Genomic DNA, 13,588 nt, shown 5'->3' with positions numbered 1-13,588 from the left:
AGCATCAGGGCGGACTTTTTAACATCTAGACATGTTCCAAGATGGCTCTCCCCCTGGATCTCCATTGTGGGTGCAGAGAGACATTGGTTAAGGGGGCAGCTCTTTTTGTCCCAAATATCTAACTGGACATCCCCTCTCCAATGTATGATATGGTGCTGCTCAATAACTGCAATCCTATGCATCTCAGATCAGAGCTGTCCCAAAGAAACAGTTGCAGAATTTAGGCATAGCTGGTCCACAGTCACTATGATGCTCTGGGGATGAGGACCAATTTGAGATTCCTTGGTTACAAAAGGCTACATAATACATAATCCTTAATTCTTTCGAGCAGAGTTAAGGTCAGAGAAATACTTCTTTTTTTTTTTTTTTTTTTTTTTTTTTTTTTTTTTTTTAAGATTTAGGTAACTCCCAGTGGGTGGAAGCAAGAGTATATTTTAGAATTTCTTATTTTACCCAAATCACCTGATAGCATTTGTTGGTGATTTAGATCTAAGGTGCCTCCACTGAGGGCAGCAATACCGAGATGATCCTTCCTTGACATGCAAGTTCAAGGGTTTTAGGAAAGCACGGTGGTGAAGAGCAGAACTGGGTGCTCTCACCTGGAGTCCAGCTGCACCACTTTGTGAGGGACTCTGAGTTAGTACCTTGGTGCCTCTGTTTCCTCATCTGTAAAATGGAGATGAAACTAGTACAGTGCTCAAAAGCCCACTGGGAGGATGAAAGAAAACAAGGCGTGTGAAGCTATGATTAACCTGTTATTATCACTGTTATTGTCACAAATCGTCATTATCATCCTCATCAGTTTAAGAGTAGCATCCAATTTTTGCAAGCAGGGGCCACAGAGTAAGATTTCTGAAATGGCAATCAGCACTCCCTGTAGATATTTCTTCCCTTGTAACTGACAGTTAGCCACTCAGTTAGCTACTAAGCCTATGCAGCAAGAAGTTTACTCATTCAGTTACTGAGGGATGCATTGTGCCAAGAGTTTATCTTGGAAAGTACGCACACAGACACACACATCTTTCCTCACTACCTCTGCGATGGCGACAACCGCGGAAGTGAAAGAACCTCGTGTAAAGACACAGGCCCTCCTGCTCTTCAAAAAATTCAGGCTGGGGAGTTCCCATTGTGGCTCAGCGGGTTACAAACCCTACTAGCATCCATGAGGACGGAGGTTTGATCCCTGGCCTCCCTCAGTGGGTTAAGGATCCAGCGTTGCCATGAGCTGTGGTGTAGGTCAGACACTTGGATCCCATGTTGCTGTGGCTGTGGATGGGCCGGCAGATGTAGCTCCGATTTGACCCCTAGCCTGGAAACTTCCATAGGCCACGGGTGTGGACCTACCAAGACAAAAAAAAAAAAAAAAAGATCAGGCTGAAATGACATTCCCTGGAGCTTTGAGGATGCCACCCCCTCATTTCTTTCTAGGTTCAAGTGGCCCCAGCATCACTTCTTGACAGTGCTGGGGTACCTGCATCAAAGCATCAGTGCGGGATGCCTGCCACTTCCCTGGCAGGCAAGCGCCTGCTCGCCCACACTCTGGCCCATGGCCTGGTGAACAGCACAGAGTCAGAGGGAGCACCTCACCCCAGTGGCCTTCCAGAAGTGGCTCTGCAGTAAGTGGCACTGTGGGTTGTCATCCTCCGGAAGTCACTGCCACTTAGCATCTGCCCGAAGCTATGCCCCAGGGTCACGGTGCGTGTGCCCTCCACCCTGTCTTCAATAAAACAAACCTGTGAGTAAGACGCAGAACCTAGAGAGCAGCAGACTTGGACCCTAATTTACTGTTTCCGCAGATATTATTTTAATGAATTTGCTTGTGACTGGTATGTTTTGAGGACATCATGGGAAACGGGTCTAGGAGGTGTTTCTAGAAAATCTGGGCACTGTCACCATACTCCAGGTGGCAGAGGAAACACATCTTCATGAAATGCCATGGAATTGACTACAGTTTTCTAGATTATGACCGATCTTTTGGGAAACACTCATGAAGCTTTAAGTATGATCGGTGCAAATGTCTGAGGCATCTCCAAACATTTGAGGTACTACTAGTTCACATTTGAATCTCATTAGTAAATGATAATTTAGTGATAACAATGTGGTTTCTTAAAAGCCAATGACCCCATCTTTGAATGGTTTACTACACGTCTTGTGTCATACAAAGCCACTTTGTCAAAAGGTGAGATCTGTGTCAAAAGCATCCCTCCCCAGTAACTGAATTCAACCCAGAAACCCCCAAAGAAATAAAAATAAATAAGTACTACCAGTCTTTAAGGTTTGTGTGTGTGTGGTGTGTGTGCTAATGAGCCACCTCATGATAGAAGGATAAGCTAAAAGTAGAAAGTAATTAAAAATACTTGATTTACCTAAAAATAGTAGCCGCTCAAGTAACACCAAATACAATAAAGCCCTAGGCTTATGTTTCCAATCCATTCGGAAGGTTCATTTAAGATTATTTTTCATAATTACCATTCGTCAGGTGAGATCTCAGAAGATAAGGCAACTTAGCACGCTTGCACCAACATGATCTGTTTTTTGTGTTTTTTTTTTTTTTTTTTTTTTTTTTTAAATAGCTAAGCTCACAATATGTGGAAGTTCCAGGGCCAGGGATTGAATCCCAGCTGCAGCTGCGAACCTATGCCACAGCTGCTGCAATGCGGGACACTTAGCACACTGCACCAGGCCGGGGACTGAACCCACCTCCTCACAGAGACCTGAACCACTGCAGTCGGATTCTTAACTCACTGTGCCACAGCGGAAACTCTAACATGATCTGTTTTAAGCATGTTTTTACAGCCTAGATGTCCTTTATTACTCTTTAAATATTTTGTTGTTTTCTATCACTTTTTAATGTTTTAATTTTTATTTTTGGTCTTTTTTCTTTTCAGGGCCGCACGCGAGGCATATGGAGGTTCTCAGGCTAGGGGTAGATGGGAGCGACAGGTGCCAGCCTACACCACAGCCATAGCAATGCCAGATCTGAGCCAAGTCTGCAAACTATACCACAGCTCACGGTAACGCCAGATCCTTAATCCACTGAGAGAGGCCAGGGATCGAACCCGCATCCTCATGCATGCCAGTCAGGTTCAGTAACCACTGAGCCATGACGGGAAATCCCATTTTCTATTACTTTTTTAAAAAATAAAAAGTAGTTCTGAGCATTCAGGCCAGTGGCCTTGAACCCAGGGGTGTGCAAGAATCATGACAGGAGGAAAACAGGCAGCTGCTTGGGTGGACTTTAGGTCTGTTACAGCACAACCCCCCCATGGGGGAGGGGGGTGCAGAGAGTCAGTGTTTAACAAGGTGGCCGTGAGGCAAGATTAGGGCCAAGAACTTCTGCCTTCTAGTCTGTATTCTCTAAGATGGCTGGGCCTGGGGTGGGGACGCGAGCTGGCCCCTGGGAGCACACGGGCCAGTCTCCCAATCCCCTAGGAGGGCAGGTTCTGCCAAGTTCTCAGGCCCCTCCAATCTCACTCCCAGCCCTGCCCCCACTTGGCCCCCAGGGCAGCTTACGGGACAACTACTGAGATGAGAGCCAGGGCCCCCAATAGGTGTTTTGCCTACTGCCTGCTATTTATGTTTCAAAATTACATATCAAAGTAGGTACTGTTATCCTTCACTTTCAGAGAAGGACTGGAAGGCTCTGAAAAATAAGCTACCTCGCACAAAGCACCATGAAAGCATCTCAGGCCAGAGACCCCGCAAGGCAGGAGCCTCCTGTGACAGCTGCTTCCTGAGACAGAGGCCAGAGCAGGTGTGAGCAGGGGCCAGACGGTCCCTGGATGCGGAGGCATTGGGTGGCCTGGAGGAATCAGGAACACACACACCCAACGCTTGCCTGGCGGCCCTGCAGTGTTTCCAAGGTCCTGGATGAAGAAATGTTTTCCTGCCAGGGCTCCCTTCCTCCAGGAGGGCACAGAAATGGCCAGTGCCCTGCCTCCCAACTCTGGAGGGGGCAGGGGTGGGGGGGACCCCCATTTCTGAACTGCTAGGAAGCCTGCTGTTTCAAAATGGGAAGAGGGCAAGGATTTCTTCCAGAAAGTTCCCAAATGAAGACTGGGGGAAATAGAATTGGGGTGTGTGTGTGTGAGAATCATGGGCTTGGAATAATAACTGGAAAGCACAGCTGTTTGAGGGAAAGATGTCCTGTTTGGACAATCCTGGGAGCACGGCGCGCCAGGGCTGCTGACTCACCTGTAACACACATTCTCGGTACACGGGTTATGCACTTTGACGATGACGAAGACGTGTTGAAAGTGGGACCGGATGCTTTTGGGAGTAAAAGGAAGTGCTCCAGGCTCTTGGAAGACAATGGTCACGATGTCATTTCCTATATGCCTTTTCCTCAGGAGCTGCAGTCAGGGAAGTGAACACACAGAGAGTTACAGGCAAGGTTTGCTGCGAGAACCAGATGTGGGAATAGATACAATTCACCCAGCTTTCAACTGAAAGGAGTTGTCTTTGTTTTCTGGGTTTTTGTTGTTGTTGTTGTTGTTGTAAGAAAAGCAGACCTATAGAGAGAAAAGCCTCAGTGTTTAAGTACATCTCTTTTCCTTTAAAATGCAGCTTGCATCTCTCTCCTCCTCTTGATCTTTTTACCCTGAAATAATTGCACATTAGAGCTAAAATCACTCTAAGGAATTGTGTAGGTTAAGCCCTTCAACTTAAAAGAAGGAGACAGCACAGGGTTCCTGGGAAGGGACAGCAGCTGCAATGCTGTCCCTTCCCCAGATGCATGGGTGCATGGGAGAGGGGGGCTTAACTATCTTTGCTCCCACGGTCCTACACATTTCTGCACAAAAAACACACAAGACTGTCATGGTGGTGGCTAATCTATTCCAACCAATTAACTGAAATCTAGCCTTTTTGTTTTTCTTTCTAAGGCTGCACCTGCAGCATAGGGAGGGTCGCAGGCTAGGGGTCAAATTGGAGCTGCAGTTGCCAGCCTATGCCACAGCCACAGCGATGCCAGATCCAAGCTTTGCCTGCAACCTATACTGCAGCTCATAGCACAAAGGATCCTTAATCTACTGATTGAGGTCATGGATTGAACCCATGTCCTCATGGATACTAGTCGAGTTCATTACTGCTGAGCCACCATGGGAACCCCCAAAATCTAGCCTTTTAAATGTACTTCAGACACACAGAATTCCACCAGATAAACAGCTGGAAAACCCAGTACATTACGGATGCGGCAGGAGAGAAGGAACCCCAGGGCAGTGACATTTTAACACCTTTTCTTGTGATGTTCCTTCCACCAAGACTGCCCCCTGCCCCAGTCTCTCCCAGACGATTCAGGTCTCTGTTCAGCATCACTTGTGAGCCTGCACTGGCCTTGCCCCTGTACACCAGGCCCCTTGTGCCAGTGACATTAGTTGTTGTACCCCATTGTAATTGTTGGTTTATTTATCTTGCATAGGTCTTAATCTTCAGGAGGCCAGGAGATGTGATTGTTGACTCCTGATTTCCTGGTTTCTAGTGGCCTGCCCAGGACACAGCAGACCCCCAATACACACTGGCTTAATGAATAAACAGCCACATAACACCGCACAACAAAATGGAACCCGCTAATAAATCCATACACTTCATAGGCTTATGCGTGAACAGCCATCAGCGTCTGCGCTCACGAAGTTTCTGATCCTCAGTTTTCATAGAGACAATAATCCTTACACAAGTCGGTGATGTCACTGGGTGAATGGTATAATCTTAGGTAGTAAATCCTGCTTTACGAGGAATAACAAAGACAACGAGCTTGCTCTGAAATTTATTTGGCACCTACAGAACATACTTCACTGTAAAGAGCATTAAGTTCAACTTTTAAAACCTTTTCAACTCAGATACAAAAAGGATTTCATTGTCAGGCCCCTGACTTGTGATCAAGCAGGATAAAAGGCCTGGAAAAGTGGGAATGAAGTAAATGTCCCTTCTTCCAGAGTTCACGATGTGCCAGTGAAATCACAGATTCATGCACGGGAAAATTCCTATATTTCAATCCCCATGGTTAAAGTTATAAACACACAAAAATTGTTTTACTGCTTGAGTGAAGTTCGGAAAGACATCTTGATATACATTAATGAGCCATCTACAGTTTCTAAAATGTTTTGCTCGATATATAGCATAAAAGATGACAATTCAGATGCATGTTAAAAAAATCAGTAGCAAGCGAGTCATAAATTAACATATATTATTCACCTGTACTGTAGTGGACAGCAACATTAACCATAATGAATATTTCATGTAAAGAAAAGAAAACGAGGCAAGGACTCTTACCTAGAACAGGCATCAAAACGAACAAGGTGAAAATCGTACAAGGCTAAGATATTGTTCCCTTTCCCCAATAACTGAATTACATGATTCACATGTACTGTAACAGGACAAGGGAAACTCAGGAACAAGTGAGAAGTTAACAACAAAAACAAAAACACCTAAAAAGGGCCCCAAACAATAACAACAGCAAAAACTCAAACATCTAACAACCTGTTTTCTGATCAAGGAACACAGTGGCTTACACTGTACTTTCTTTGATATCCTGGAAACACAGGAATTCGCAGTGTCCCGCAAAAGATGGAGCTTGTAGTGGCCAAGGCCATGCCAGGAACTCTGTAGCTCCTCCTGCCCGAGAGACCTGGGCGTCTACTGGCTGCCCTCTTGGTTAACCTGGCAGCAAAAAGCTAATTCCTACCTATGTCTCTTCCTCTTGCAGTAAGAGGTTGAGTCCAACTCTACACTTTACCGCAGGAAGATTTAGTTTTTCATTATAATTTTTTTGTCTCTCTTTTTTTTAGGGCCACACCTGCGGCATATGGACATTCCCAGGCTAGGGGTCTAATGGGAGCTGCAGCTGCTTGACCTATTCCACAGCCACAGCAACGCCAGATCCTTAACCCACTGAGCAAGGCCAGGGATCAAACCTGCATCCTCATACATACTAGTTAGGGCTCGTTAGCGCTAAGCCACGATGGGATCTCCAGAAATATTTAAAGCATAACTTCTAGGAAACTTTCGGTCCAGTTACCTTGACGACCTGCCAACCTTATTTTGTCCCCTTCTAAGCATATCCTTTTGCTTTGTACGATGGGCTAGAAATGTTTTTAAAATTCTAATGAAGTGAACTATTGTCACAAAATGCATGCTCTAGAAAAAATAAAGGGTGGGGAGAGTGGGAGGCGGGGTAGGAAGGGGCAAGGAGATTCATAAAGTGGAAAATAAAACCCTGGCAGAGAATAAACTGAGAAAAACGAACACCTTGTCCGTGACGAGGATACCTGACTCTTCAGAGACTAAAGAAAAGCAACATCTAGAAAGTTAACAGAAACATGATTTTGTTTTCAGACTTTTTAAATAACCTAAGTAATTCTTGGGCTTCTTACATAAAGGTTCTCTTCTGTCCTTGGTTAGGTTTCATTCTAACTGGTCAATGAAATTCTGTAGAATCAGAGTCCGGAAACGGGAGGGGAAAGGGTGTGGTGGCCCTTAAACCAGGGCAGCCCAGTAGGACAGGAAGGCAGGTTCCGGTCGCCAGCACACCCCCTGGCGGCACCGTCTATTTCAGGAATTAAGGGACGACATCTTCTAGGCCTCTCTAGACATGAGAGGCTCCTAACACTTTTGCAGAGCCAAGGGAGCCGGCGTAAGGTCCTCAAATGCAAGCATGAGTTAATAAATATTGTATTAGATTTACACAGCCAATTCTACTAAATTCCCAACACTTGATTCAAACTGAGAGACAAGAATCAGCTCTTGTTGTGACAAGGAATGTGAAAATGGGATTCTTCACCCGATTCCATGACAAAAAGCATGCTACGGAAATAGCAACCTTTGGGTTTATTTCTAATTCCTTTCACAAACTTCAGGGTCTCGCAGGTCCAGCTTTAACTTGGTGCAGCAACCACAATGCAAGGGAAAACAAACAACCTTCAGGCGGCTGCATGTGCATCAAAAACGGCCTCAAGTTGACCTTGGTTAGATCTACTGGCCTCTATGCAAATAGCTTCATTTGTTATATATATTTTTTAAATCTAGCAAAATGGGGGAAAAAAGCATCCTGCACCTAGTTCTGGAGGAGACGGGAAACAGGCTGTACAACATGAAACAGAAGCAGTTGGGATGTAGTTCAGAAATCATCTCCAAGAGTTAGTGAAGAGAAGGCTGAACTTGAAACTGGAGAAGGCAGATCTCCAGAGGTTCTTGTCTTAAGAAGCAAACATGTGAAAAGCAGGATGACTTCAAAGAGAAAATTACATCATTTAGTGATTACTTACAAGTTCTGAAATTCAAAGCAATGGGCTCAGAAATGAGCAAAAAATTAAATGTGTCTCTATTGAAAAAGCCATCATGGTGGAGTTCCCATCATGGCTCAGCTGTAATGAACCCGACTAGCATCCAAGAGGATGCGGGTTTAATCCCGGGCCTTGCTCAGTGGGTTAAGGATCCAGTGCTGCCGTGAGCTGTGGTGTAGTGGCAGATGAGGTTTGGATCTGCTGGGGCTATGGCTGTGGTGTAGGTTGGCGGCTACAGCTCTGAATCTACCCTAGCCTGGGAACTGCATATACAGCAGGTGCGGCCCTAAAAAACCAAAGGAAAAAAAAAATCATGGAGTTCCCTGGTGGCACAACAGGTTAATGATCCAGGGTTGGCACTGCAGTGGCTTGGGTTGTTGCAATGGTGCAGGTTTGATTCTTGGCCCAACTTCCACATACTGTGGGCGCAGCAAAAAAAAAAAAAAAAAAAAAAAAAATCCTAAGTTCTGGATCTTAATTCTTGGGGTGTCAGCTAAAAGTCCTAGCAGTAAAAGCAGGGCTGACAAATATGGGTTGGCCTGATCCTTCCCACAGTCTAACCTCATCACACACTTTCCCTTTTAGCCACTGGGTACCTAAAACCTGCCCATGTGCTCCTGCAGCAGGCACTGTGCGCTTGCCAACCTCTTGCTTAGACAGTGTCTCTCCTTTACACGGAGGGCAAGCTTCTCCTCCTTCAGAGACTGTCCTAATTTTGCATGCACACACACATCACACACAACATCCCCCCATACATACTCTATACTCAAGAGAGCACGTACCAATGATACAAATTTTGCTTTTTTTTTTTTTTTTTGGCTTTTTAGGGCCATACCCATGACATATGGAGGTTCCCAGGCTAAGGGTCGAATCAGACTGTAGCCACCGGCCTAGGCCAGAGCCACAGCAACACCAGATCTAAGCCACATCTTCAACCTACACCACAGCTCATGGCAACGCTGGATCCTTAACCCACTGAGTGAGGCCAGGGATCGAACCTGCGTCCACATGGATGCTAGTCAGATTCATTTCCACTGAGCCACGATGAGAACTCCTGAGAATTTTACTTAGATTTTTAAGAGCCATCTAGAGGATCCCGTGGAAGGACATGGAAAAGGTGAACATAGTCATCTAAGTAACAAGAGCGAGCCGAGCCGGAAAACCGCACACGTTCCCACACACGTGACCAACAATCGACATTGAGAGAAGGAAAGCCTTGTCCCTTTGCTTCCACAAACGAGTAACTGTGAGTTAACTACTCTTATCTCAGATCAGCAAGATCACAGCAAATTTAATCACCATTTCAAGGATGTACTGCTGATTATGATTTTAGATAACCCATATAAAATATGATATAAAATATTGTACCAATGGCAAAAGTAAACATACAAACCAGTTAAGCAAGGCTGAATATTTTGGAAGTGGAGAAACAGACATAAATCAAGAATGTGGATTTGTAATGATTTAATGACAAGATGATAAAAGGATTATGAAGATGGAAGCATTTCTCTTCGGAAACTGGGCAATTCCAGCCCTTTTTCAAATCTTTTTTCAAAGTTCTTCTTATCTGGTATAAGTTTACCTTCCTAGGTCTGCGAATTTCTGGGAATAAAGTTAATACTGGAAAGCCAAATAAGCATATTATTCTTCCAAAATATTCCAGATTATCATTTATAGGTGAAGCCAAGAGCAGGACCTGCTGGTTTAGCACTTAATGAAGGAGATTCCTCCAGTGTTTCGTTTCTTAGCAGCACCCATGAGAGACTTGTAGAAGTATGGACACAAACCTTTTAAGGCAGGGGCTGATCATCCGCCTCAATTATGTGGAGAGGGGGTTCCAGCCTGCCTCAAGTCTGTCACGCTCTGCCCCCATCACCTCTGCAGATGTCAAGCCCAGTATTTTTCAGACAGAATGTCAGAAACTTTGGTCTGATTCCTCAGGAACATCCATGGACCCCTGCCAAGGGGAGCAGTTCTAACTTTACACGTGCATTAAAAAAAAAAAAAAAAAAAAGGAGTTCCCATTGTGGCTCAGTGGTAATGAACCCCACTAGTATCCATGAGGACTGGGGTTCAATCCCTGACCTTGCTCAGTGGGTTAAGGATCTGGTGTTGCCATGAACTGTGGTGTAGGTTGCAGACATGACCAGATCCTGCATTGCTAGGGCTGTGGTGTGGAGAGGCAGCTGTAGCTCTGATTCAACCCTTAGCCTGGGAACTTCTATGTGCCACAGGTACGGCCCTGAAAAGCAAAAAAAAAAAAAAAAAAAGAAAGAGAGAGAGAGAGATTACAGTGTGCCAGCAGGAGCCCTGCTACCTCTGTATTACATACTTAGTTTGAAGATAAAGTTTTTCTGCCCAGAGAAGTATGAGGCTAATTTGTGGGGTTCCTGTCACTGATAAGAACCCATGAGAGTTTAACTCTGCTTTGTCGGTAGCACTGGCAGGAGAAAGCTGCAGGGGAGGCGGCCCTGGGAAAAGTGGACAGACTGCCAAACAGCCCCAGAGGGAGATGGGGGAGGAGGGCAAACACTCCAGCACTCCCAGATCAGGCTTCCTTATCATCCCCCCAGTCTGGCTGCGTTTTCTTTGCAAGAGTCAGACATTCCAAAGACTGAACTCTCCTGCGACTGTGGTGAACTCTCTAAAGACTTTGAAGACATCCTGGAATTAGTTTTCGGTTTGATTTATTACAAGAGCAAACCCAAGAAATTATATCTGAGGTGGACGTGTCTGGGCCAGCTAAATAGTCACCAAAAACGGAGTGCCAATGAGGCCAAAGTCGGGGCAGAGATTCAGGGAGAGACCAGTTAACGCTGCTAAGTTCTGTGGCCTCGGCAGCAGTCATGAACCCAGAGGGTCACTTCAGACCCTGATGCCCTTGGAATTTACACAGTTTGAGGGCACAGGTTGGGTGGTGAGAAATCCAGCAAGAGGAGCATAACCCACAGCCGATCTGGAAAGTACAGGTTCTAAGACTGCAGAGAGCCACTGCTGACCTGTGAACAGTTACCTGATGACAGCTCAGGATCAGCATAATATTTTATTTTTATTTTTATTTTTTAGGGCTGCACCTGTGGAATACGGAAATTCCCAGGCCAGGGGTCAAATCAGAGTTGTGGCTGCCGGCCTACACCATGGCCACAGCAACTCAGGATCTGAAACTCCTCTGTGACTTACACCATAACTCATGGCGATGCCAGATCCTTAACCCATGGATCAAGGCCAGGGATCAAACTTGCATCCTTATGGATACTAGTTGGGATCATTAGCACTGAGCCACAGTGGGAACTCCATGGATCAGCACAATACTAAATGTCAAGGTAAAAAGAACTTTCTGAAATGACTGAAATTAGTCCCTTACTTTCTTAACTACTCAGGCCTTGGCTTTTTTTTTTTAATTATTTTTTATTTTTAATTTATTTTTTGGCCACACCCATGGCACGTGGAAGTTCCTGGACCAAGGCTTGAACCCGAGCCACAGCAGCAACCTGGGTTGCTCCAATGACAACCCTGGATCCTTAACCCACTGTACCACCAGGGAACTCCAGGTCTTAGCTTTTCATGATGGAGCTTTAGGATCAGGAACAGAAAGATAAGAAGCAAATTAAGTCAATCTAAATTACTTGTTCTTCATATCTCATAAGTTATGAAATAATAATTACAGCTAAAACACACCGGGCATACTCTGGGTCAGATACAATTTTAAGTGCTTTCTACTCATCTAATTCTAACTACTAGCTAAGAAAAGGTTCGTTAATTCACTCAACGAATGCTCATCGACCACTTAGCACATTCTGGGTGTGGTTCTAGGTACCCAGGACACCTCGGCAAAGAAAAGAGGTAAAAGTCTCTGCCTTCAGTGGTAAAGGAAACCAAAGCATAGAAAGTTGTGCCTGAGTCACAAAATTAGCTGGTGGCTGGGATTCATTTCTAGGATGTGTGGTTTCAGAATTTTTGTGCTTAACAACTACCTTTTTCTGCTGAAGCTTTTTGCCAACCTAGAAGGAGGAAGCTGTAATGAAGCCCTAGAATCCCAGAGTTCTGACAGCAGGCGAGAGATTTCATGTACCATCCTGCCCAAGTACAGCTCCTGTGTGTCACATGTCCCCACTTATAAATCCTCAGAAGGCACCTCAAAAGTTCCTTCTGCCTGAGTCTGGATGTTGAATCCTTCTCAGTGCAGCACTCTAGGCATCTCGCCCCCACCCCCCACCCCCCACTCCTGGTGGCCATCTAGACATTGTCCTCACTCTATAGTCAAATTTCTTCCCTTTTTTTCTTTTTTTTTTTTTTTTGTCTTTTAGGGCCACACCCGTGGCATATAGAGGTTCCCAGGCTATGGGTCAAATCGGAGCTGTAGCCACCAGCCCACATCACAGCCACAACAATGCCAGATCTGAGTCGCATCTGCGACCTACACCACAGCTCATGGCAACGCCGGCTCCTTAACCCACTGAGCGAGGCCAGGGATCGAACCTGTGTCTTCATAGATGCTAGTCAGATTTGTCTCTGTTGAGCCACAACAGAACTTCTATAATCAAATTTCACGAGATTAAGACTCTGACCCCAGGCCACAAGGCAAGTGACTGCTTGTAAAAGATCCGGAATGCAAGTCCACTGGCTCTTTCCTCCACCCTATACTCACCTCCTTTATCTAATCATTACTTGTCCATATCCTATGCTCAATGTATAGATTTCCCAATGAACCATATATAAGATCATATACATGCCATATATAGCAAGAGCAATTCAAAAAGCAAAACCGTTTTCTACAGTTTTCCACCTCTAATCCACCAGCATAACTTAGTCAATGCCATGGAATCTCAAGTTAAAAAAGAAAAACAAAAATGGAACCAAATGAGTCTCTAGGCTACAGTTTGTAATGTATAATCTCAATGTGCTGGGAGTTTCAAAAAATCTCCTTTATGGGAAGTTGAAAACACCCATGTACCCCACTCCCCATCCCCCATCCTTCCATCCACATTTTGTGCATAGGACTTTTCAGGGGTCGTTTCAGTGAAAGAAAGCCAGGTACAAAGCACTTATAAAATCACAATTTGAATTACTGTTCTAGTAACTAGAACCTGACTAGTATCCATGAGGCTGTGAGTTCGATCCCTGGCCTCGATTAGTGAGTTAAGGATCCAGTGTTGCTTCGAGCTGTGGTGTAGGTCACAGATGTGGCTCAGATCCCGTGCTGCTGTGGCTGTGGATCGACTCTCAGCCTGTGAACTTCCATATGCCGCAGCTGTGGCCCTAAAAAGAAAAAAAAAATACATGTTATGGAAGGATTGTGCCTCCATCTC

The 13,588-nt window shown here is 45.1% G+C and overlaps 1 protein-coding gene across 12 annotated transcripts in view; it reads right to left on the bottom strand.

Moving 5' to 3' along the window:
* The window catches only part of SIPA1L2 (signal induced proliferation associated 1 like 2), a 235,602-nt gene that overhangs the window by 67,464 nt on the left and 154,550 nt on the right, over positions 1-13,588 (bottom strand). For all 12 annotated transcript variants that reach the window (XM_021073824.1, XM_021073823.1, XM_021073825.1 and 9 more), the window contains one exon: positions 4,195-4,352. In XM_021073824.1, the coding sequence (XP_020929483.1) occupies positions 4,195-4,352 (158 nt within the window). The remainder of the gene's footprint in view (positions 1-4,194; positions 4,353-13,588) is intronic.

This window comes from Sus scrofa, chromosome 14, assembly GCF_000003025.6.
Source record: "Sus scrofa isolate TJ Tabasco breed Duroc chromosome 14, Sscrofa11.1, whole genome shotgun sequence".
NCBI classification, from domain to species: domain Eukaryota; kingdom Metazoa; phylum Chordata; class Mammalia; order Artiodactyla; family Suidae; genus Sus; species Sus scrofa.
The sequence above is the reverse complement of the archived record's forward strand: the minus strand, read 5'-3'. Positions and strand labels throughout refer to the sequence as shown.